Raw genomic sequence first — 23211 nt, 5'->3', positions numbered from 1 at the left:
CATTGAAAATAATAATCATAGGACTTTCCCTCTAGAAATTCTCCATCTAATATCAGTAGAATGGAGGCTGAGGGATGTGAATAAAACAATAATCCAAATTCAGTGGCATGCAGGTATTCAATAGTAAAAGTATACACAAGCCATGAGGATTACTCACGGGAAGGTGTATCTCCACTCTACTTCTAGTGCTAGTGACCTTGACATGTCTCTGCATCCCTCTTTATGACCAGTTTCCATGTCTTCAAAGTGAAAGGCTTAGTCTGATGAACTCGGAGACTTCTCTGGCCTCATCAGGCTTTAGCCTATATACGTTCTAGTTATTCAGAAATAATACACAGGCACAAATTGGGGCTAGGAGATGAGAGGAAGTGGCCTAATCTACCACCACCACGCTGGCTGGACCTCATAAGTTGAGTACATTAAAAGTACTCATCTGTGCTAGAACAGCAAGTTTATCTGTACAAATAAAAGTTTTTTCTTATCATTCCCGTAATGGATATTGTTTGGGGGATGGGAGAAAGGGAGGCGAGGAAAATAGTGAGCAAATTCTCCAATGTAGGAGCTCAGTTTGGTGTACATTTTCATCTCCACGATAAGTCACTGAACTATACTTCTTCTGGGTCCCCTTTAGCTCATCAAAAACCCACCCTGATAGATTTCTGTGGGGGAAGAAACAAAGATCTTTTCTAAGGTCTTCCATCCCGCATTTCAAATATCCTTGTGGAACCCTAAAAACAGTAAGTTAAAATGGCACTGAGTGCTGTTACCTCCCTGTTTCTGACAGAAGACTAGGAATGATAGCAAGAAAGAGCACACACATTGAGAATGATTAGATAAAAACCATCTTCTACCTTAAATTTCTCTGTGGGGAGAGAAGCAATATAGATCACCTCTTAGAAGGGGTTGCCCTACTTGCCTGAGCCAACTCACATGTGAACACCAGTGGTCTTTTTCAGTGGTCTTTTTCTGTGACCTAGGAGGGGGGAAATAAGAGGTTCAGTTCAATCCCTGGATTTTTAAATTCAGTACAAATCCACTAAAGCACAATCTTTTTCTGGAGTCTGCCATAAAATTTTGGAGAAGAAAGTAAGTTGGAGATTTAGTTTGAAGTACAGCTAGTCACCTGGCAGAGAAAAACCTTAAAGGCACACTAAATGATGAGACCAGTCAGCTCTCAAATCCAATACAATCCTATGTTATTAATTTATTTATTAACTAATTCCTTCAGCCATTTGCTCACTTACTGTGTTTGACATTGTAATTGGGCCTGGAAAAGATAGATGAAGGACACATAATTCCTGCCTTCAAGAAGCTCATAGTTGATTGATATAAGTAGCTAACCTGCACTTGCCATTGTTCAAATCATCACAACAATCCCAGGATATAGGTATTATTCTTACTATAACCATTATACAGATGGGACATAATTGAATCCAGGGAGATTTAACTATTCTTCTTAGGTCATACAGCAAGGCATTGGCAGAGCTGGGATTTGAACCTGGGTAGTCTAGCTGCAGAGTGCTCTCAACCACATGACTAGAAACAGGAAATGTAGACATGTGTGAAATCCTATAATGTGGTGCATCATGGATTTAAGAGTGTGGGCTCTGGAATTATGCTGTGAAGTTTTGAATGCTGGTTTTACCACTTATTAACTTCCTGACCTTTGGCAAGACATTTCTCTGTTCGTTTTTCTCTTGTGCTATTTGGAGATAATAAGAGGATCTACTTCATGAGCTACTGTGAGATTGAAATGAGAAAATGCACGTGACCTCCTTAGCAGAGCACCTGACATGTAAAAACTATGTAATAAATATTAGATATTACTATCAATAATAGTGATAGGGTTAGTGCAAGAGAGCCACATGGCAAGAAGAGGTCATTTCTGCTTGACATATCAGAGAAAGCAGTTTGGAACTAGACCACAGACATGGCCCCCATCTCATTCTACTATACCACATTATGTTTCCTAAATAATTCTTTAAGGAGAGCCCATGCAAAAGTCATAGTAGTCATTAAGAGGCATGGAAATATGACTTATACAGAAAGTATAATAATTAAATAAGTATAATAATTAGTCATTAGGTGTAATGAAAATATGGCCAGAAAACAATAACAAAATAATATGTAATGCATTTTTTAAGTACACAGTGATGACTAAAACCTTCATATTTACCTAAGTTACTAGATGGATTTGATCAGAGGAAATTTAGGTGAGCTTTGCTGAGTATGAATATTTCTTCTTTGTGAATGACTATCTTTTATCCTTAGAACATCAGACCAAAAGAAATTGTGACATCCTCAAAATCTTCTCTGGATGACTTTATTTAAGGACGACCCTGCAGGGTCAAAATGAATGAGGAAACAACCATTTTCCCAGACCGGAGGCAGCAGTTTTGTTAAACATTCATCCAAGGAGCCTCAAGTCTCCCATTTATGAAACATAGTACATGATCTCCAAGAAATCATTGTAGCCATAAAATGTAAAGCCTGGCAGTTGGGGATGGGGAGAAAAGACTCTATAGTCATCTGATCAACCTATCCTTATTTCAGATGAAGAGATGGGTCTAGAGAGGCTAAGTGGCCTAGAACTCTAACCATTTTTTTTTCTTATTTCTATTTCATAACCCTTTGAGCAGATATTAAAATACGAATTCTTCCCTCGATATTTTTCATTCCTCGTTCCCATTAAAAAGGTATCATAGAAACTTAGGAAACACATAACTTAGAAAACACAAATTTTAGAGTACTTGGAAGGAAAGGATCAACTTTATATGGACCTAATGTTCACTACAACTTTGTTGAAGTGAATGGTTGCTTTCTAGATATGGAAAGAATACCTTTCTATCCTTTTGTCTACACGCTATAAATATGCATGTGACTCAATTTTTTTAAATAACTTCCATATCTACCATTTCATTTTATCCTAACAGCATCCAAGGAAATAATTAAGTAAAGCACTATCATTTTAATTGAACAAATGAGGAAACTGAAGTCAAATAAACTTAAGCAAGGAATTTGCTCTTCAAGTAAATGGAAGCCAGTTCTAAACAAACCCTCAAAGCTGCTTTCTGACTTAGATCCCTGTTTCTTTTCCATCCTTCTCCTTAATTTTGTATGGTAATGTATCAGAAGTATTGTCACATCTAATTTACAAGCTTCCCTGAGGGTTACATGATATGCAAGGATATTTGAATTACAATTCTTCTAGATTATTGAATTAGAGGAAAAGAATTTGACATGCTTAGTGCATAAGCACTTGATGTCTAGAGATATTCTTTAGGAATATCTCTATTCAATTTAGGAGACTGATTTTTTTTTGTTGTGTTTTTCTTTTATTTTTAAACTATTACAACATGATTCTGATTTTGCTGCCTTTTCATTACTTAAATGTTTTGTGTCAAAGCTTCTTAGATTTTGTTTAATTTAAGAAAATGATTTCAGAAGATTTGAAATCCTCCTTTCTCTATTTTGTTAGTGGCAAATGGTTTATATAACAAATATGTTGAATAATAGTTCCTCCAAAATAATATTATTTTCAGAATCTTCCTAAAATGTTCATTGTGAACAACAAAAGATGATAATGGAATATGTATAGATATTCATCTTTCTGACATTCTGGAATTTTTTCTTTGGGCTGGTAAAATTTTGTAAACCTCAGTTGAATGAATGGTTAGAATAATAATGCGTACTCCTGAGAGGATAAAATGTAACATGGCCATGTCCATAAGATGACATTTTAGTAGCCCAGGGAAAATTGTTTTTTTGCATCTTTCTCAAATTTGAATCATTTAATTCTTTTGGGTGACCTTGGAGGTCACCTAATGTATCTATAGAAAATTAAAAGAAATTAGTAAGCATATTTCCCTCCCAAAGAGAGATTCTGATGGATGTTGATTTGAGTGAGTGCCCTTAAATCTCAGTGTGTCCCTTTTCACCATACACAGATATTTGAATACTTAAAATATGTAAAACCATGCTATATTCAAAGAACTATCCTTTTCCAATTAATTTTAAGTTTGATGAGAGGAATATAAGCATATAAATTAGATAAACTAAAAAGTATAAGATATTATTATAAATGTAAACAAGCTATAAATAAATTTGAAATTACTTACAAGGGATCAGTAAGTCATTACTGATAACAATTAAAATTACTGATAGCAATTAAAACAACTAACATTACTGATAACAATTAAAATTGTTATCATTCTTAACAATTATCAGTGAAAGCTTATTTGCACTTGTGAATTATTTCCTACTGTGAAGAATAAATGCATTTATTTTACTAATACTTTTACCAATTCTGATTGGAGGGAACAGATAAGAAAATGGGAAAAGGAACTAAAATTTATTTTAAAACACTTACACAACATGATCTTCAATAGACTCCCTATTCTTCATTCTCCCCACAGTATACTTCTCACTATTTTACAGATTAGGAAACAGAGGATCAGAGACTGAGTTGCCCAAGGCTAACAGTAAGAATATAAGATGTCTAAGTTTTGAGCTCAAATCCATTTGCTTCCAAAGCTAATAAGCTTTCCTTTACGGTACATTTCTTCCTATTCTGCTATGGATTCATCCCAACCCATAGGTGAACAAAATATTCGGCAGTAATAGATGTCATGTAGAGAATTTTGTATCAGTATCTCAATATACCGAGTTGTGAGAATGAGTGCTGAGCTATGAGACATAATGCTAAAATGCATCTTTAGAGCTGTGACAGAGTCTTAAATACAGCTTAGGGAGTTTGCTTGTCAGTATGTAACACTGGAGACAATGTTGATTGTGACACTGGGGAAGAGTGGAGTATTTGCTAGTGACATCTAGTGGGTACATGTCAGGCTGAATATACAGCAACATATAGGACAGCCCTCACAATAAATAATTATCTGGTCAGAAATGTCAATAGTGCTGAGGTTGAGAAACCTTAATGTAGACAATGGGAATCCATTAAGGTATTTTAAGATTTTACATACCCTTTTTTTATTATTATTTTAGAGAGAGAGAGAGAGAACAAGGAAGAGAGGAGGCAGAGGGAAAGAGAGAATCTTAAGCAGGCTCCATGTTCAGCGCAGAGCCTGACGCGGGGCTTGATGCCACAACTATGAGATTGTGACCTGAGCTGGAATCAAGAGTAGGATGCTCAAGTAACTGAGCCACCCAGGTGCACCTACATATGCTTTAAAAAGATCACTCTGCATCAAAGTTTAGGAAAAACTGGAGTGAGGGAGTGGCTAGAGATGAGCAAGACAATTAACGGATCTACAAAGGCAATAAGAGCAGTGACCACCAGATAAACTATAGATTGGGAGATACTGCACAGGAGAAATTAAAATTGTTATGCTCAACTTATTCCTTTCTTTCTCCCTCTGAAGCCCTACTTCACATCCATGGATCAATTCCAGGGTTTTAGCCTGAGTGAGTAGAAAGATGAAAGTACCATGAATTTAAAGATGGACTCTAAGTGGAAATTCAACACAGCTGTATGCTGGTCATTATTTTTTATGGGAAAGGTTAACTAATGTCTGTTTTTGAATGTATTTAGTTGGTGATGTCAATAGAAAATCAGAGTGTCTGAGATGTCTTGTAGACATTTGGGAATACAGGTTGATTTTAAAAACGATGTTACTTAGAGCTCTAGATTTGGCAGCCCTCTAGGTACAAATGACACTAGGGTCAGGGGTGAGAAAGGAAACCCTGGCTAGAGTCAAGAAAAAAAGGGGAAGAAAGCTGAAAGCCAAACTATACTCAGAACCTCTATAATTATTTTCCAGAAAGATGAAGTTTAGGATATTAAGAGATCATGAACAGTTTTAGCCTCATTAAGGGCTGAAGCTGGATGGCCACAGATTGAAACATATATAACAGGTTGCATAGGAGGAAGTTTGGAGTTGAAGGGAAGGAGAAAGATGGAGAAATGTGAATACCAAAGGAAGTGATAGTGTAAGAATACACCTGGTTCTCTTCTACCCACTGACAGATAGCTAAGTATATATATATTCAGAATGGATTCTAAAGGTTTATAATTGAGAAAATATAACATCAATTAAAAAAATAAACTCCTACAATTTGGTTTGTATGTCTATCACTTTTGACCTGTAAATGAAATCAGATTTTGATACATACCAAAACCATGAATTGTGCCTACCTAGTCTACTGTTTTCTAGCTTAGGCTAGGAATTGGGACAAGTTCAAAAGTTGTATTGGAATGGATTTTCCTGGGCCTGCCTGAAGAATGGTTTGTGGGGGCACCTGGGTGGCTCAGTCGGTAAGTGTCCGACTTTGGCTCAGGTTGTAATCTCACAGTTCATGGGTTTGAGCCCCACTTCGGGCTCTGTACTGACAGCTCAGAGCCCGGAGCCTACTTTGGATTCTGTGTTCCTCTCTCTCTGCTCCTTCCTGACTTGTGCTCTGTCTCTCTCTCTCTCTTTAAAAAATAAAAATTAAAAAAAAATTTTTTTTTAAAGAATGGTTTGTTTATCTAGGTAGGACCTGAAGAACTGAATGTCAAAACCTTTCCAGGTGATTCTGATGAATGTATTCCTCAAAATAAATTTTGAGAAACCCTGGGTATAGAACCCAGGGGATAGCTCACTCTCCTATTTCAAAGATCAGGCTTAAGCTAAATAACTTACTGAAGGTGACAGAGCTGCTGAAAGGAATTGTTGGTGTTGTGAGGAACTCCCCCAAGTTGGACATCAAAGCTTCTTCATTAGACAGCCTGAATGTCTTCCATAGTGGTAAACTGGGGATCTGATCTGTTCTAACCCATTAGTATGTGTCATCGGGGACTCACACATTGCCTTCATGGTCATTAAAGCCAATCTGTAAACAGATGCTCAGATATGTCTGAAATGGGTGATGTACCATGATAAGGTTCTGACAATATCTATGACATTTCTGGCACCTCAGTCTCATCCTCAGACCCGTCTTGGTGTGTTTTTGTAATATCTCTTTCCTTTCCTGGATAAAAGCTTTTCTCTTTGGGAACCAAATGTCACCTGGAGACAGGATAGGTCTAAAGAACAGGCTTTTGCTGCTGCTGGAAAAAATTTAAAGATAACTTCTTTTCAAGGTCAAATTGTTTCACCTTACTGTCTGTTTTACCCTCTAGGAGAATATGTTGTAATGACCACTCATTTCCACCTGAAGAGAAAGATTGGCTATTTCGTTATTCAAACATACCTGCCATGCATAATGACAGTTATTCTCTCCCAAGTCTCTTTCTGGCTCAACAGAGAGTCTGTACCAGCAAGGACTGTCTTTGGTGAGTGCCAATTAACATTTGCATGCCGATTAACATGGAGGGCAAGTTATATCATATTGGTGACGTTGCTGATGGAATGAAAAAGTAATTATACATTAAAATCTGAAGTTAGCACAATAGAAAGATTCAAAGAGTTACCATTCTCATTATGGTATGATTTTTAAAAACTTTTTCTCTAAATAGCAAAAGCTGTTTCTAGTGCATGTAGTTAGATGGAACTAACGAACATTTGATGTGATGTTTTGGGAGAGTTGAGGAATGAAGCAAACATAAAATACATGGTGATAGATGAAAAACAAAAATATTAATATTGAAATCATATATTTAGAGTGTATAATCATGTATCAGTGTATTTTTGGAGAATCTGAGAAAATATCAGCAGAATTACTTCCTTACGTATATGAAGGCAGGGATTCTTTAGGTAGGGAGAGCTCATGAATGACCATCATCAGTATAGAAATACCTCATTTTACCTCATGTGTATGCTTCTGAAGAGTTTCAAATACACTTTTGTTTTTTCCTATCAAGATGTTTTAAATGTTCTATATGTTATGAGTTAAGGAAATCTAATTGCAATATTGTTTAAATTGTAACAAACTTTTTACTTATTGGAAAAATCACCCCCTAACTTATAATTTTAGAAGCTTGTATTTCATATAAAGAGGGATTTCCTGCCTGTATTGTAGTACACTATATTAATTTTACTTTAAAGACTGATGAAAACAAAATATTCCATTACAAAAAATGAATTCATTGATTGATTCATACATTGATTCAGCGAACATTTCTTTGAAACCTACTGTGAGCTCCTACTATGTTGTAGGCATAGAATGCTACAGTGAATGAAACATAAACCGCTCCCCTTATGAAGATTATATTCTGGAGCTTAAAATTTGAGTCACATTGAAAATCATAGATAATATTTATTGAATGCTCTTATATCAGGTTATATTATATAAACCTATATTCTCTTATTTAATGCTAAAAAATTCTATGTACTGTTATTATCCCTGTGTTATAGAAGAGAAAGCTAAAGAATAAGAAATTGGGTAACCTGCCCAAGAATAGCACCTTCAGAAGCTATTAGGTGAAGGTGTCTGTAGTAAGACCCAGACTCTCCCTTCGCCGTGGAGTTGGTGCCTTAATGACCTTTCCAAACCAAAATCAATATGCTATATAGATGCAATGATGAGACATGAAATCAAGTGGTTGTGGGATTCATTTGGAAATAACAATCACATATTTATTGGTGAAATGTGAAATTATCAAAGTTTATTCTAAAACATCAACTAGGCACATGCTATATTTAAGCCTCTTCACCAGAGAATAAAAAGCCTTAAGAAGCTTATAATCTAAATTGAGGATTATTCATGTGCCTAGATCCCTATGGCATCAATCTTCAATAACAGGCAAGGCATGAAAAATCTGTTATCTCATGAAAAAAACAAGACTTTGCTATGAGTGCCCAGGAAAGAGTCTTTTCTTTTGAACCTAGCAAAGTGCTTCCAGGTTGGAAATGACCAAATCTTTGCTCTGAGTGTAGTCTAGGAACATAGCTATATTAAGGTCTGGGATGGGGGTGCCTGGGTGGTTCAGTTGGTTGAGCATCTGAGTCTTCGTTTCAGCTCAAGTCATAATCTTGAAGTTTGTGGGCTCGAGCCCGGAGCCCTCACGTCGGGCTCTGTGTTGACAGTGCAGAGCCTGCTTAGGGTTCTCTCTCTCCCCCTTTTGCCACCCACCCCCACATCTCTAAAAATAAATAAATAAACATTAAAAAAGATCCCAGATGATTCAAGCTGCAGAGCACAAGAGTAGCTCATTTCAAATTCTTTCTTTAATTACCATTTGTTAATATTAACTAGTGTTGAAGCCACTTACTAGAACTGAAGATTGAACTCTTGTCAAGGTGCTTACTTCTATATGTATATTTAATTTGAGCCCTTTATTCACTGGAAATTGAAAAAGAAAGGGAATAGAGAAAATATTTTAATATTTGTGTTTATTTTTGTAGAATGAACCCAGAAGTGCAGTGAAAAGTTATTTTTATTTATTTATTTATTTTAATGCTCACTCTCCCTCCTTCTCACCCTAATAAATTCTATCCTTCCTTTTTGGAAATTCTCTAAAGCATTTTGGAATCTTTTATAAGTCAAAACCCTTGCTCTTCACATTTCCAACAATGTGATATCTCAGCCAACTCATGCCCTTCTGGTGAACCTAACTACGTATTTGTAAACTCAGCTGTGGCAAGTATTTCTGTGTATCAAGTCATATATTTGTAACATTTTAAGTTCAATACAATCACTAGTACAATTTCTCTAGACCTTTAGCCTTTTAACATTTACTTAGTACACATGTTTCCATTGTTTTTAGTCTCAGTTCAGCACATTCCTCTGTGCTGTGTCAGATGCCTGACAGGGTCACGGATATTTAAAGAAAAAATATACAAAGGAAAAAGAAAAAAAAAAGTTGTTCTTTCTAACAGGTTAGTATAAGGTTGAAGAATGCAGCAAAGCCAAAGCCTGTTTTATGTCTTAAAACATCATTTTGATGGTCCATGCTGTCATTCAGAGGCAGTGTGGTCCTGTAATTTTGTTGCCACATAGGTCCAAGTTTTAGATCCAATCTTCATTTTTCAAAGATTCGGTTGCCTGTTAAATGAGAGAGCAATTAAAGTAAAATAGTGCTTTTTAAAATATTGAGAGAAATAAAATATATGCATTGTCAGATTGAGTTCTTGGAACTTTTAATAGGTGCTCAACACAGTTTTTTTTTCCTTTCTCTGCCCCTGTAGCAAGTGTTGGAAGACCACACACACACACGCACACATACACACACACCTCTGTTTATGCTACTCTTCACTCTTAATTTACCGATACATTTAAAGAACACCCATTCCCAAATTACTTCTGACAGTTGTCTACATGAACCAAAATTTAAAAAAAAATGAAATTCACTGCAGCAGAGATTTACTAACAAGGACCAAAGTTGTCAATAATAATAGCCATTGGGGCACCTGAGTGGCTCAGTCGGTTAAGGATCCGGCTTCAGCTCAAGTCATGATCTTGCGGCTCATGAGTTCAAGTCCCATGTCGGGCTCTGTGCTGACAGCTCAGAGCCTGGAGCCTGCCTCAGATTCTGTCTCCCTCTCTCTCTTTGCCCCTACCCCACTCATGCCCTGTCTCTGTCTCAAAAGTAAATAAAAACATAAAAAAACATTAAAAAAATAATAGTAGCCATTAGCTTTGTTCTTGGTATCAGGCTTAATACTAAACACTTTTTTTTACAGTATTTTATTTAATATTCATAATATCCCTCTGAGTTAGACTTATTAAAATTATTTTTAAAAGATATAATTTTCTTAATGTTTATTTATTATTTGTGAGAGAAAGAGAGAGCACGAGTGGGAGAGGGACCGAGGATCCCAAGCAGGCTTCATGATGACAGCAGCAAGCCCGATGTGGAGCTCAAATTCATAAGCTGTGAGATCACAACCTGAGCCGAAGTTGGATGCCCAACAGACTGAGCCACCCAGTGCCCCAAAAAGAGATAATTTTTAAAAAAGACAACAGGGATGCCTCAGTGGCTCAGTTGGTTAAATGTCTGACTTCAGCTCAGGTCATGATCCTGTGGTTCATTAGTTAGAGCCCTGTGTCAGACTCTGCTGACAGCTCAGAGCCTGGAACCTGCTTTGGATTCTGTGTCTCCCTCTCTTGGCCCTCCCTCTACTCATGCTCTCTGTCTCCCAAAAATAAATAAGCATTAAAATTAAAAAAAAAAAAAGTTCAGGATTGTGAGGCAGTTTTCCCAAGGTCATTCAGCAATTACAGAGTTGGGATTTGAACTGGGTTGTTCAGTTCCTCAAATACTGACATTTAATTACTTTGCTCTTAGCTCAAGTTAATACTGATATGTAAATTTAAGAACTGTTTACCGGCCAATATTTCTTAAACCATTTGTTGGTTATATAATACAGATAATTCCCCAGAACTTTCTGTAACACCTCCAAAATTTAGAGTAAGTCTGCTCCCTATATCTGTGACCATGTATCAAAAAAATATGATTTAATAAAAGTCTCAATGTTTCTTTTTAATCTTATCACTCCCTAACATAGTTACAAAGATCATCTACCTTAAAATTCATGGAAAACTAGGAAATATTGGATGGCTTAAAGCAGCTTAGAAAAATTAGTCACCTACCAGCTGTGTGACATTGCTGATTCTCTAAATATTAATCCAAAAGGGTAATCATAGGTATGAGTTTTAGACATGAGATGACAGTATCTTCCATGGAAATAATTTACCATCTTTAAAATTCTTTTACCTTTATTACATTTAATCCTCAAGTAATCTTGTGAAAAATTGTACAGAAGTTTCTCTGATAATTTTAACAATTATAGATAGTTGAGAGAATGAAATCTAAATCACCCCTTTTACAGATGTGGAGACTGAGGTCCCTACAAGTAAATTTGCCTACTTGAGGCCATAGAGCTAATAAGTGGTAAGGTTGGGACTAGTCACTGGAAGAGGTTGGAAGTCTTTCCATATCATGCAGCCTGAGCCACCCCTATGGGACTACTGTGAGTTTTTTAATACATTTTCAAATGGCTTAAGAGGTATGTTACAATGCTTCTGTTATAGGGTTTTGCATATAGTAGGTTGATTGTATCAATTTATTAAATGAACATTAATGGATATCATTCACATACCAACTCATAATTGTCTAAATAAGCTAAAAACAACTGGCTTGAAAACTGCTTTGAATATAGGTAACATTAATCACTAGGAATGGATTCACAGAATCGGGCAAATGAGGCAGCATTACCAAAAAAAGGGGAAAGATTGTGGACATTTGAATCAGACAAACTTGTGTTCGTATTTTTGTCTTGCCACTTCTGAGCTGTATAACCTCAAGCAAATGACATGCAACTTATTTCAGGAATTTCTTCAAAAGAGGAGCTGTTTTATTTTATTATATTAATGTTTATTTATTTATTTTTGAGAGAGTGAGTGGGGAAGGGGCAGAGAGAAAGGGAGACAGAGAATCCCAAGTAGACTCCACACTGTAAGCACAGAGCCCAATGCAGAGCTTGAAATCACGAACTGTTTGATCATGACCTGAACCAAAACCAAGAGTAGGAGGCTCAACCAACTGAGCTACCCAGGTGCCCCAAAGAGGAGCTATTTTAGAATTAGAGGGAAAATAGTATAAAAGCAGAAAAGTTAACAATGTAGCAAAATATTATCCTAAAATAATTCAATTATCTATCAATTATTGATTAACAAGAAGCTACTAGCTTCTTGGTTTATACATTTAGGATATGCAGATAGAATATTAAACAGAGATAAGGATAAACAATTTCTTGTGGATCAGAGACAATGAAGATCTATGCTTTCTGTTTGAAAGCGTTGGGGACAGTGAGACAGTATTGTTTCCTTCCCTGCCCAGGACACCTTGTTCAAGGTGCCCGTTTAAGGGAATTCATGATTTTATTAACAGCTTCTCAGTAGCAGAGCAGTTTATCTCTCCAAGAGATCCCCCTCAATACTGCCATACCATGAACTATACACTACACTGGGGTTGTATTTAAACTCATTCATCCCAAACCAACATGGGATGATTAAAAAACAACAACGACAACAACCCACTGTATCTATGGCACTGCTGGTTACCAAAAGTGCCACAAGTAGGTTGGCCTCCAGTGATCAAATTTTGCAGTATGAACCTACAAATTTACTTAATTTCTCTCTTTACAGGGGTAACAACTGTGCTCACCATGACAACTTTGAGTATCAGTGCCAGAAATTCCCTTCCGAAGGTGGCTTATGCAACTGCTATGGATTGGTTCATTGCAGTGTGCTATGCCTTTGTGTTCTCGGCTCTGATCGAGTTTGCCACAGTAAATTATTTCACCAAGAGAGGTTATGCATGGGATGGCAAAAGTGTGGTTCCAGAAAAGGTAAATGCTTTAAGATCCCCTGTAATGCATCACTGGTATGTCTTATTAGCCCTGTGAGATGGCATGTTCAGACTTTGGGAAATGGCTGAAGAATGCAGAGATGGGGTGATAAGGATTCTTTGTTTCTTATATCATCAATGACTATGTGCTATGGTAATTTTGGTAGTGCTAAAGAGAGGGGTTGTTTGAGTGGGCAAATGGGCAGAGTAGAGTAAGGAGATCATAGAGAGATGAAGGAGAACATTTCTACTCAAGTATGCTTTCCTGTGCCCTCCATCGATTTGAGAACAGCTTTAATCAACCTGACATTAGGAGCAAATAAAGCTATGCCATTATAATTTTTAGAATTTGAAAATCATAGCCTTTTGGTCGTTTTCTGAGCCTAATCACCTTGGTCATAAATATTATGACTATAATGCCTCAGTGGAATTGAGTTTGTGAGATGCATTATCTCCAATTTTCAGTAAAGCAAGGGGCAATAAATATATTTCTTTCCCCAAATTAGAGTTTTGCTTTAAGGATCATACACAGAAATCACAGAAAAATTCTTCTTTGTAGAAAATTATCAAGTACAGCTCATTACTGTTTTTCTAAATTAGAACCTATTCTAGAGTGTATTTTAAAGCACATGAAAGGAGGATATTTATACTTCTGTGGCTTGAAAGTAAAGTATGTCAAAATGCAGGTGAACCTTCAGATGGTAGAAAGAAGGTCAAAGTCAGAGACACAGAGATTGTAAGACATCTAGAAGTAATTTAGAAGAATTCACTCTATAGTAGTTTTCCCAAAATTCTTTTCCTCAGAGTACCAATCTCATGAGATAGTCCCTAAAAATAAAGTTGTGTGGTTGAATACACTTATATAATGGTGTATACTATATCACAGAGTCACAATATATTCGAGAATCTGAAAGGGTCTATAGTAAAGAAATTAGTTTAATGGTGTTTTCCTCATAGCTCTACAGATGTACTAGAAAAAGGAATGCTTTGTGGTGGAAACATCTACCGTATTTAAATGAATTTATAGTGTTACTGATTATAAGATGAGTCATTAATATATGCATATGAAAGAAAATATACTGCCAAGTAAAAGCCCTTTTAGATCTACCCCAGATGAATCAGCTGAACACCCCCATGCTCTCCTACACAGGTAAAAGCGAAGGAAGGCTCTGTGTAGAATGCACTGTGGCAGCCAACAGTACCCGAACCACACCCTCAAAATTTGCCTTCCCTTGAAACGTGCTTGGCAAGTATTAAAAACAAAATCTGAATTTTCAAACCAAGAACCTTGGCTCAGGGTCAGTAGAGAGAGGAGATAAGACAAAGGGATTGTGTTTACTAGTTGGAGAGAGGAATGAAAAGAGTGAAGACAGAGTAATTGTCAAATACTTACTTTAGCCACTGATGGCCTCCATTTGTCCTAGAAAAGAAGAGCAGCCCAAAGGAGAGAGAGCCAAACATAGAGATGGGTAGTCATAAGACACTACCAGTCGTAAGACATAGCCCAGAGTCATAGATGTGAACAATTTTTAAATGCACATCTTAGAATCACTGGAATAGTCTACTAAAGTTCTTCAGAATTAATGATATGCAAACGTGGGTGATATGCAACTGAAGTGATGTGCAAACATTGGAAAAAATTGCTTTTCTGTCTTAATACTTTGCTGCATGAGACCAGTGTCTTTCTGATTCTGGCTCATCAGTATTGGTTGTTAGTGATTTGTTACATGAATTTGGTCTGGAAAACATAGAATTTAGGTTGCAGCATTGGTTGAGCTCACAGGTAAGTTTATATTTATCTCTGTCTGATGCTGTATTAGGTTTCCAAGTCCTGTGTCTTAATGAAAATATTCTAATCTCTATCAGTCTATAGTCTATGTTATTCAGTATACAAATGTAGATATAGGTATAGTCATATCCTACCTATATATACACACACACATATATATTTATCAGCGAATCATCTATATCTATCATCCTAAGAAGAAAGGCAATATTTTCTGTAAATTATCTATGCCTCTGTAAAAATCTTCCCCAGGGATTTGACAGTTTGATTTGCTTATTACAGGGAGTGTGATCACAATGTGACCCAGGTCTCATTTTGACATTCAGAGAGGATGAATAAAATATTTTTTGTATGACCAGATGAGTGTATTCTATGATCAGGAGAGTTAAATTTCAGTCTCTAACATGATATAACTTGAAAATGAAAAGAAAATTTCCATAAGTCATCACATTATCAAGTCAACATTCAGTAGCCGGCTTAAGATCCATTCTCATATACTAAATTGCTGAAAGAAACACCAGCTTCTTACAGAATATGGGGAGCTTAACGTTCTTAAAAATTAAAAAAAAATGTTAAGTGCTCTTTCCTGATAAGCCAACCAGATATTTCTCAATATGTTATTCAACTTGATGTTGCAAATAAAAGCACTTAACTTGATAGATTTTAGTATTCTAGTGCTGGAGTACTATAATAATTTGGCACTGGGAGAAATGAAATCTATTAATAATATAAACTCTCCTCCAAGAATTATTCTTGTTGCTGATTACCCATTTCAGCTTATCTAATAAGGTGTCTGTCATTCAACAAGTTTTGGTTAGATTGGAACCCATTGCCTCTCTTCAACATCAGAGTACATATACATTTTATCTAAAGGACATGCATGCTTGTATTCTGTAATATTAGAATTCTTATTTTTTAAGAAATGGACTATTACAAGTTCAGTTTGGCTGTTTAACTGTGTTGAAACAAACCATATCTTTTTTTTATTCTAGTACGGTGACAAAAAATGTTACGTTACTTCAGGCCTACAACATAGTGATTCAGCAACTCTACACCTTAATGCTATGCTCACCACATGTGTAGCTACCATGTCACCATACAATGCCATTATCATACCATTCAGTATATTCCCTATGCTGTGCCTTTATTCTCATGACTCATTCCATAACTGGAAGCCTATATCTCCCACTCCCCTTTCCCCATTTTGCCTTCCCCCCTCTGTATTTGCCTACCCTACTCTGTATTTGTGGGTCTGTTTCTGCTTTGTGTTTATTTATTCATTTGTTTTGGTTTTTTGGATTCCACATATAAGTGAAATCATGTGGTGTTTGTCTTTCTCTGTGTAACTTACTAAACCATATCTATTTTTGACCTGTAGTCATTTTGACAGTGAAAGAGAGAATTACTTTTACTTGCCTCCGTTTTGTACAAATAATTATGGAACTTTCTGTCATTCTTCATAAAGCTTAACCAAATCTGTCTTCACTATAAAATAGGAGTACAGTTAGAGTGAGTGGCCTTACTTTTTATGATGTAATACTAGAAAAAAACAATTTCTGGGCTTTCTGTTGTTGTCCTAATGTAATGTTTACAGATTTGAAGGAGGGGAAAAGGTAACAGAGACATCACAGGGCTGGATAATAAAGAAATTAACCTGTTAAAATTAACTAGTATTTCTTGTGAAGAGCATCAGGTCTTTTGGTAGTAAAATTTTATTCTGATTCAATAATAAAAATGCGGATTATTCAGAGAACATTGAGTCTGGCTGACTAAGTTTAGCTGTTCATCAGGATTCTCTATACCTTTTTGGAACATCAGTAACCAGACTCCACTTCTGGTTTTCTGATTCAAAATATGAGATTGTGCCCAAGATATTTGCCCTTTAAAAATGTTTAACTAGTGATTTAGTGTGCACAAAAGAATGAGAACTACTCTTCTAAACTACTGCTATCCAACAGAAACATGTGAGCCACAAATGTGAATGATGTATATAATTTAAAATTTTCTATTAGCTTTTTTCAAAAGTACAAATCAGGGAAATTAATTTTTTTTGTTTTCTTTTTCAAGTTTTGATTTAATTTCCAGTTAGTTAACATATAGTGTAATATTAGTTTTAGGTGTAGAATTTAGTGATTTAGTAATATGCTTTTACCAATATATCCAAAATAGCATCTTTATAATGTGTAAACAATAAAAATCACTATTAAAGAGATATATTGCATTCTTTTCCTTTTTTTATACTAGGCCTTCAAAATCCTGTGCGCATTTTTATACTTACACACATCTCAGAGTAGCGATGTTTCAAGTGCTCAATAGTCACAAGTGGCTAATGACAGTATATCAGACCACATAGCTGTGAACAATGATCCACTTCATTTTTTGGAAATGTCTATATGATAGAAACCCCAAGAAATGCTGCAGTTGTGCAGATAACATTGACAAGCCGCTGACACTGAACAAGAAATTGGCTTCAAGATACCCTGAATAACTGTTTTATCATTTGCCCACTTGCAACCTGGGGAGAAGGAGCAAATAATTGTTGTCTCAGCAACTCATCGCTGCAAAACAAACCACTTCAAAACTTAGTGACCTACAGCAACCTCCAGGCATGTGGGGCTGGGAGCAACCTGGTGGTACTTCTATTAGGAGGATATGGGCTCACCAACATGGTTGCAGTAAACTGGAGACTCTATCAGGAGCAGAGGATCCACAATGGCCTCTCACTCGTCTGGGGCCTGACACTGGGACTGGGCTTCTCACTGTACATGGTCTCTGGTCACTCAGTTTTCTAGTCCAAGCTAATTCATGAGGCAGTAATGTTTTCAGAGGGTAAATGCTGAGGCTGCAAAGCTTCTTGAGGATAGGCTCCTAACATGGCATCACATCACTCTACCTCTTGATAGGGAAGCCTGGAAAATACTGTGTCTGCATTTTTCCCCCAGCTTTACTGAGATATGTGACACATGATATTGTGTAAGTTTGAGGTATACCATGTAGTTGATATGATTGATGATACATTCATATGTTATGAAGTCATTACTACCCTACCCTACCCTACTACTGTCTCCATCCCATCACAAAGTTACCATTTCTTTTTTGTGTGTGTGTGGTGAGAACATTTAAGACTTAGCCTTAGCAACATTCAAGTATATGATATGTATTTAGTATATCATAATATATGATATGTATAAGTATATGTATGTCTCTAGGTGTAATCACCATCCTGTATAGTAGATGCCCAAACTTGTCAATCTTATAACTGGGCATTTGTGTCTGCATTTTTAATTTGTCTCAATAAAGCAGGTATACATTCCATTTCTTACATGTTAATCAAAGTATAGATTTTGCTCAGCAACTTATAAACTTCCTTCCCACAGTTTACTGAACAAAATGCTTTTACTCTTTCCTTCGACAGCCAAAGAAAGTGAAGGATCCTCTCATTAAGAAAAACAACACTTATGCTCCAACAGCAACCAGCTATACCCCGAATTTGGCCAGGGGTGACCCCGGCTTAGCCACGATTGCTAAAAGTGCAACCATAGAACCCAAAGAAGTCAAGCCGGAAACAAAACCACCAGAACCCAAGAAAACCTTTAACAGTGTCAGCAAAATTGACCGACTGTCAAGAATAGCCTTCCCGCTGCTATTCGGAATCTTTAACTTGGTCTACTGGGCTACATATTTAAACAGAGAGCCTCAGCTGAAAGCCCCTACCCCACATCAATAAGTCCTTCTATTCACATTCCGTTGTTCAGTCTTCTGCACTGGGAATTGCTTTCTGTTCTCAACGCGGTGATTCCCATCTGCTTTCTTGCCTCTGTCTTAAAGAATTTGAAGGTTTCCTTATTTCCATAATTCATACGAGAACAACAGACCCCTGTCCAGCAGTCCAGAGCAAAGCAGAACATACAGCTGAGAGACAGGATTCTGAGAGAGGAAGCGAGAGAGAAAAATCACGACAGAAGGAGACAGAATGAAACAGAGAGGAAAGGTGGGGAAGGAGGTCCAAGCTATGAGGGAAAGTAGAAGGAAAATAAAACTTAAGTCTGTAACTCCAGGTCATTTGTAGATATTTATTTCCAAATATTCTAAAAAAAAAAGATACTGTATATGTCAAAAATATTTTTATGTGGAGGTGTTTCAAAGAATACATTATAAATGTTTAATGACAACAATTTTAAAAATCTATGTCTTTATTGCACAAACTACAGTGTGCTTACATTTAGTTTTGTTTTTTGAACGGATGTATAGCTTTAACACTTTGTTTCCAAAGCTAAAGATCCCAATTTTTTTCCTCCTTTTAAAAATGGCTAGTGCATTATATTGCTGTTAAATGCTATTTTAGAATCCATGGAGATTGCATAAGCAAACGTACAGTTCCTTAAGCATTTAATCCAAAAAAGAGAAATGCTTTAAATAGGCTACTTCATCATCATCTGAGCTTTTACCACTTGCTTCGATGAGAAGTCATTTTAACAGAGACATACACTCAATAAAAACTAAAAACTAAAAAAAAAATATTAATAAAAATGAAATAAAACAATTAAAAATATTCCCTTTGCCACCTTATCTATATCCAGATAGCACATGGGTCCAATAATCACTTGATACTCATTATGAAGATGTTTTTAGAGAGGCAAACCTATTTTGCAAGCTCTAGAATTGTTGAATGTATTATTTTATATAACAGTACATTAAAAGCTTTAGATTGAAATTTATGATTAGTAAACAAATATAGACTATATAAACAAATTATATATGTAAATATACAGCATGAGATTGTACATTTTTTACTTTTTTAAAGTTGTGTTCTTAAAATATTGTGTAGGACTCACCGCTCTTAGCTGTTAGAATGTTGTTAAGTGCTATATGGAAATACCTTTAGAGCCTGCATTAAAAACAGAACAGCCTGTGGGAATCAGATGGAATTTAAAATATAAAGTCTACTTATGTAGAGAAAGCTTGTAATTTCGAACTATTATCTGGGGTACAGTAGTAAATCAGCTGCTATCTGCTCAAGTCATGCCACATTTCCCTATTTTAGGCTCTTGTAAAATAGAAAGAAAATGGAAAAGCATTAGTTGGAGCTAGAAGATCAACTGTATATTATCGCTATATTTGCTGATACCAATTATTTCAATAAGTGTTGTACCATATGTAGCATTAAATATAAAAATACATGAAAGAATGTACAGGAAATAGCTTTTATTGAGTAACATAATTACATTTCATTTATACTGTAGCAATATATTTGTAGGTATACTATGTAAGGGCTTTAACTATAGGAGGTCCATTAATACTCCCTATAAAAATTCTGGTCTGTTTCATTACTTCCCAGAAGTTTTAGAGATGAATATTTATGCAGAAGGTATTTTTGAAGTCTCCTTTTGTCTAACAGAATTTCAGAGATGTTTAAAATTAGCATCCAGAATCCACAGGTCATAGTCTAACCACACTTAAAATGCTACGACATATAAACCTATCAGCATAATTGCCAAATAAGTCCATTGGGATCCATATCCAACTTTTGAGCAATGTTTCTTTCAAAAAGCTGCTATCCAATGATGTAGGAAAAAGCACAGTTTGTGTTTTCCTAAGCAAACTCTGGTTTTCTTTTTAAATGTGCTTTATTGTTTGATTTGGTCCTGCCTAAATTCAATGAGCTAGGCCAATAAAGACTGAACCAAGGACGTTTCATCCTCTGGTATCATGTGTAGATATCATGTATAGAAAATAAAAAAATATATATATATGGCTCTAACATCCGTGTTGCTGTTTATATCTGTTATTTTTCGGCGTTAACTTAATGTGTTGATTAAGAGCATTTTATCTTCCAGACTCCTCACGCCTAACATTTGGTCTGTATTTTACTCATTAGATGTGAATATTTCTTATTAGTCTGCTTTCTGCTATGCAATGATTGCATTTCTATCATTTCTTAGTTTGTTAGTGTGTGTGGATAGTATTCTATTGTATAAATTGACTGCACAATTTATCAAAGATAAATTATTCTATGTAGCTTTTCTACAGTGCTTTGCTAAACCATGTAATACTAGTTAAGTCTTCCTTGAAAATAAAGATACACTCTTATAGAGGACAGTTCCTGTTTATTCCCAGGAACATTTTTTAAAAGATGACGCTGAATGTTTATTGCACCTCAGTGCAGTGAAGTGGCAATAAAACCTAACATGAATCGAGGTTGTTTATGGCAGATGCATGTATTGCTTTACAGAGTTTAGCAAAAGCTCTTAATTTTATGTCATACTGTATTCTATTATAACAATAAAACTAACATTATTCAATAACAAAATGGAATGCTTGAGTCTCTTTTCATATTATCAATAGGACCTACCAACGACTCGTTTTAAACATTTTCACATAGGAGCACCTAAAAGTGCCAAGTGCTAGCAAGAATCTCGGGTACAGAGAAGAATTTTGAACATGTATAAATAGTATGACTCTAAACTGTGGTTTTAATTGAATCACTTTTACAAAGAGGAGTTATGAAACACCCGGTATCTGATGCTGCCAGTAGCACGTCAACTTAAAATTTATAAAACATAAATAGAACAGAATCAAAACGCTGAACTGATAATAGAGTATCGACTGTCAATACAGCACATTTGTTTTCTGATCTACTTCGTAGATACTGGTTTCATTTTTGGAGGGAGGAATCTGAGCACTGTATTTTTAAGTCTCCCCTGGAGCTATAACATTCCTCAATGTTTCTATAACCACAAAGTCAGATTAAAGTACAAAATACTTATAACTACTTGAAAGACAACAGAAAAATTATTTCAGTGTAAGGCATAAAACTGTACTTGGTTTCCACAGATAAGACTATGTGAGGCACAGTCTTTCTGTGTCAGATGGTGGCCAGGCAAAAACAAAATAAATTGTATTTTTACAAATAATCTTCCTAAAAAATGATTCAGGGTTTAGCAAAATTAATCATTTAAAAATCCTCCAAATTACTTATTCAATCCAAATATACTAGGAAAATTATTACATTCATTGATTTATTGGCTCTCACAAAAATGAATGTAGTGAATGATGATAATTTTGGCTATCAAAATATATGCATGTCAGGGCTCACCATAATAATTATCTAAGGTATCAAAATAAGAATGAACTTGGCATGGTAGTTGGCCCTCTGTTTGAATTTCATTATATCTGTTTGTTAATACCTTCTGTTGGAGTTTTCTAAAATCTATCCAACTCTGATGACCAACAAGAACAATCATCTGACTCATTACATTATAACAACATTTCAGTCAAATGAACTCCAGATGTTAATTTAATTACACTAAATTCTCTAACATTTGCTGCGTCTCTAACCTGTGTTAAGTATTGTGCTACATGATAGGATGGAGACATGAATATTTCATGGCCTTTTTCCTTTAGGAAATTGAAATTAGGGGAGGAAGAGAATCAGGTGAAAATAATATAAATACTGTAAGAAAAGTAGAGGAAGCTAAGAGACAAATGGCAGGGCTAATTTGGCACTCTTCATAAGGTACATAATTTTATCTAGAGGAACTAATAATATCCAAGATAAAACTTAAAATGTCAGAGGAATTGAAGTGGTCCTGGACAGTTTGTCAGTGGACTCGGGATATAATGCCAGCACTATGCGTTGTTAGCCATTTAACCACCATCTAACATTTGAGACCTCTTACAAACCTTCAGATACTGTGGTAGGTACTGAGATTACAGAAATGAAGATGACTGTGTGATCTTGGAAAGTTCATAATTCATAGAGAATCCAAGGGAACCCAAAGTTACAACACTTTAAACAAGATGTACATCTACCAATAAATGTACAAGGTATGGGGCATTTATACTCGGGAAATGGTATGAGGGAAGGCTTCAAATCAATGTGTTAGCTGAGCTAGTTTTTAAAAGATGATTCAGTATTTATCAGGTGCTCTGTTGCTGAGGATGGCCGATGGTGATGAGGGGCAGGCCTTTCATTCAAAGATGGTAGTAACACATTAAAACTTAACTCAGAGAGTTACAAAGTCTATTGCCAGGGAACTAACACATGTGAGTGAAGACCAAATATGACACTAAAGGAAGCACCAGGTACCGTGAGAAACAGACCCCATTCCCAGTGTATTTAGCCTCAGCCCCAGTTATTTTGTGCCATGTGGAGAAAGAGTCCATGTATTGTAACATTACTCCAATGTTACAA

General features: G+C 35.8%; 1 protein-coding gene across 4 annotated transcripts in view; it reads left to right on the top strand.

The window, feature by feature from the left end:
• GABRA1 (gamma-aminobutyric acid type A receptor subunit alpha1) overlaps nt 1-21327 on the top strand; it is a 60887-nt gene extending 39560 nt beyond the window's left edge. For all 4 annotated transcript variants that reach the window (XM_006927959.5, XM_019839347.3, XM_019839343.3 and 1 more), the window contains 3 exons: nt 7121-7273; nt 13030-13232; nt 18433-21327. In XM_006927959.5, the coding sequence (XP_006928021.1) occupies nt 7121-7273; nt 13030-13232; nt 18433-18744 (668 nt within the window). In that variant the 3' untranslated portion in view covers nt 18745-21327. The remainder of the gene's footprint in view (nt 1-7120; nt 7274-13029; nt 13233-18432) is intronic.
• The last annotated feature ends 1884 nt before the right edge of the window (nt 21328-23211 follow it).

This window comes from Felis catus, chromosome A1 (genome assembly GCF_018350175.1).
Source record: "Felis catus isolate Fca126 chromosome A1, F.catus_Fca126_mat1.0, whole genome shotgun sequence".
Taxonomy (NCBI): Eukaryota; Metazoa; Chordata; class Mammalia; order Carnivora; family Felidae; genus Felis; species Felis catus.
Note: the sequence above shows the minus strand (reverse complement) of the source record. Positions and strands in the feature narration are given on the sequence as shown.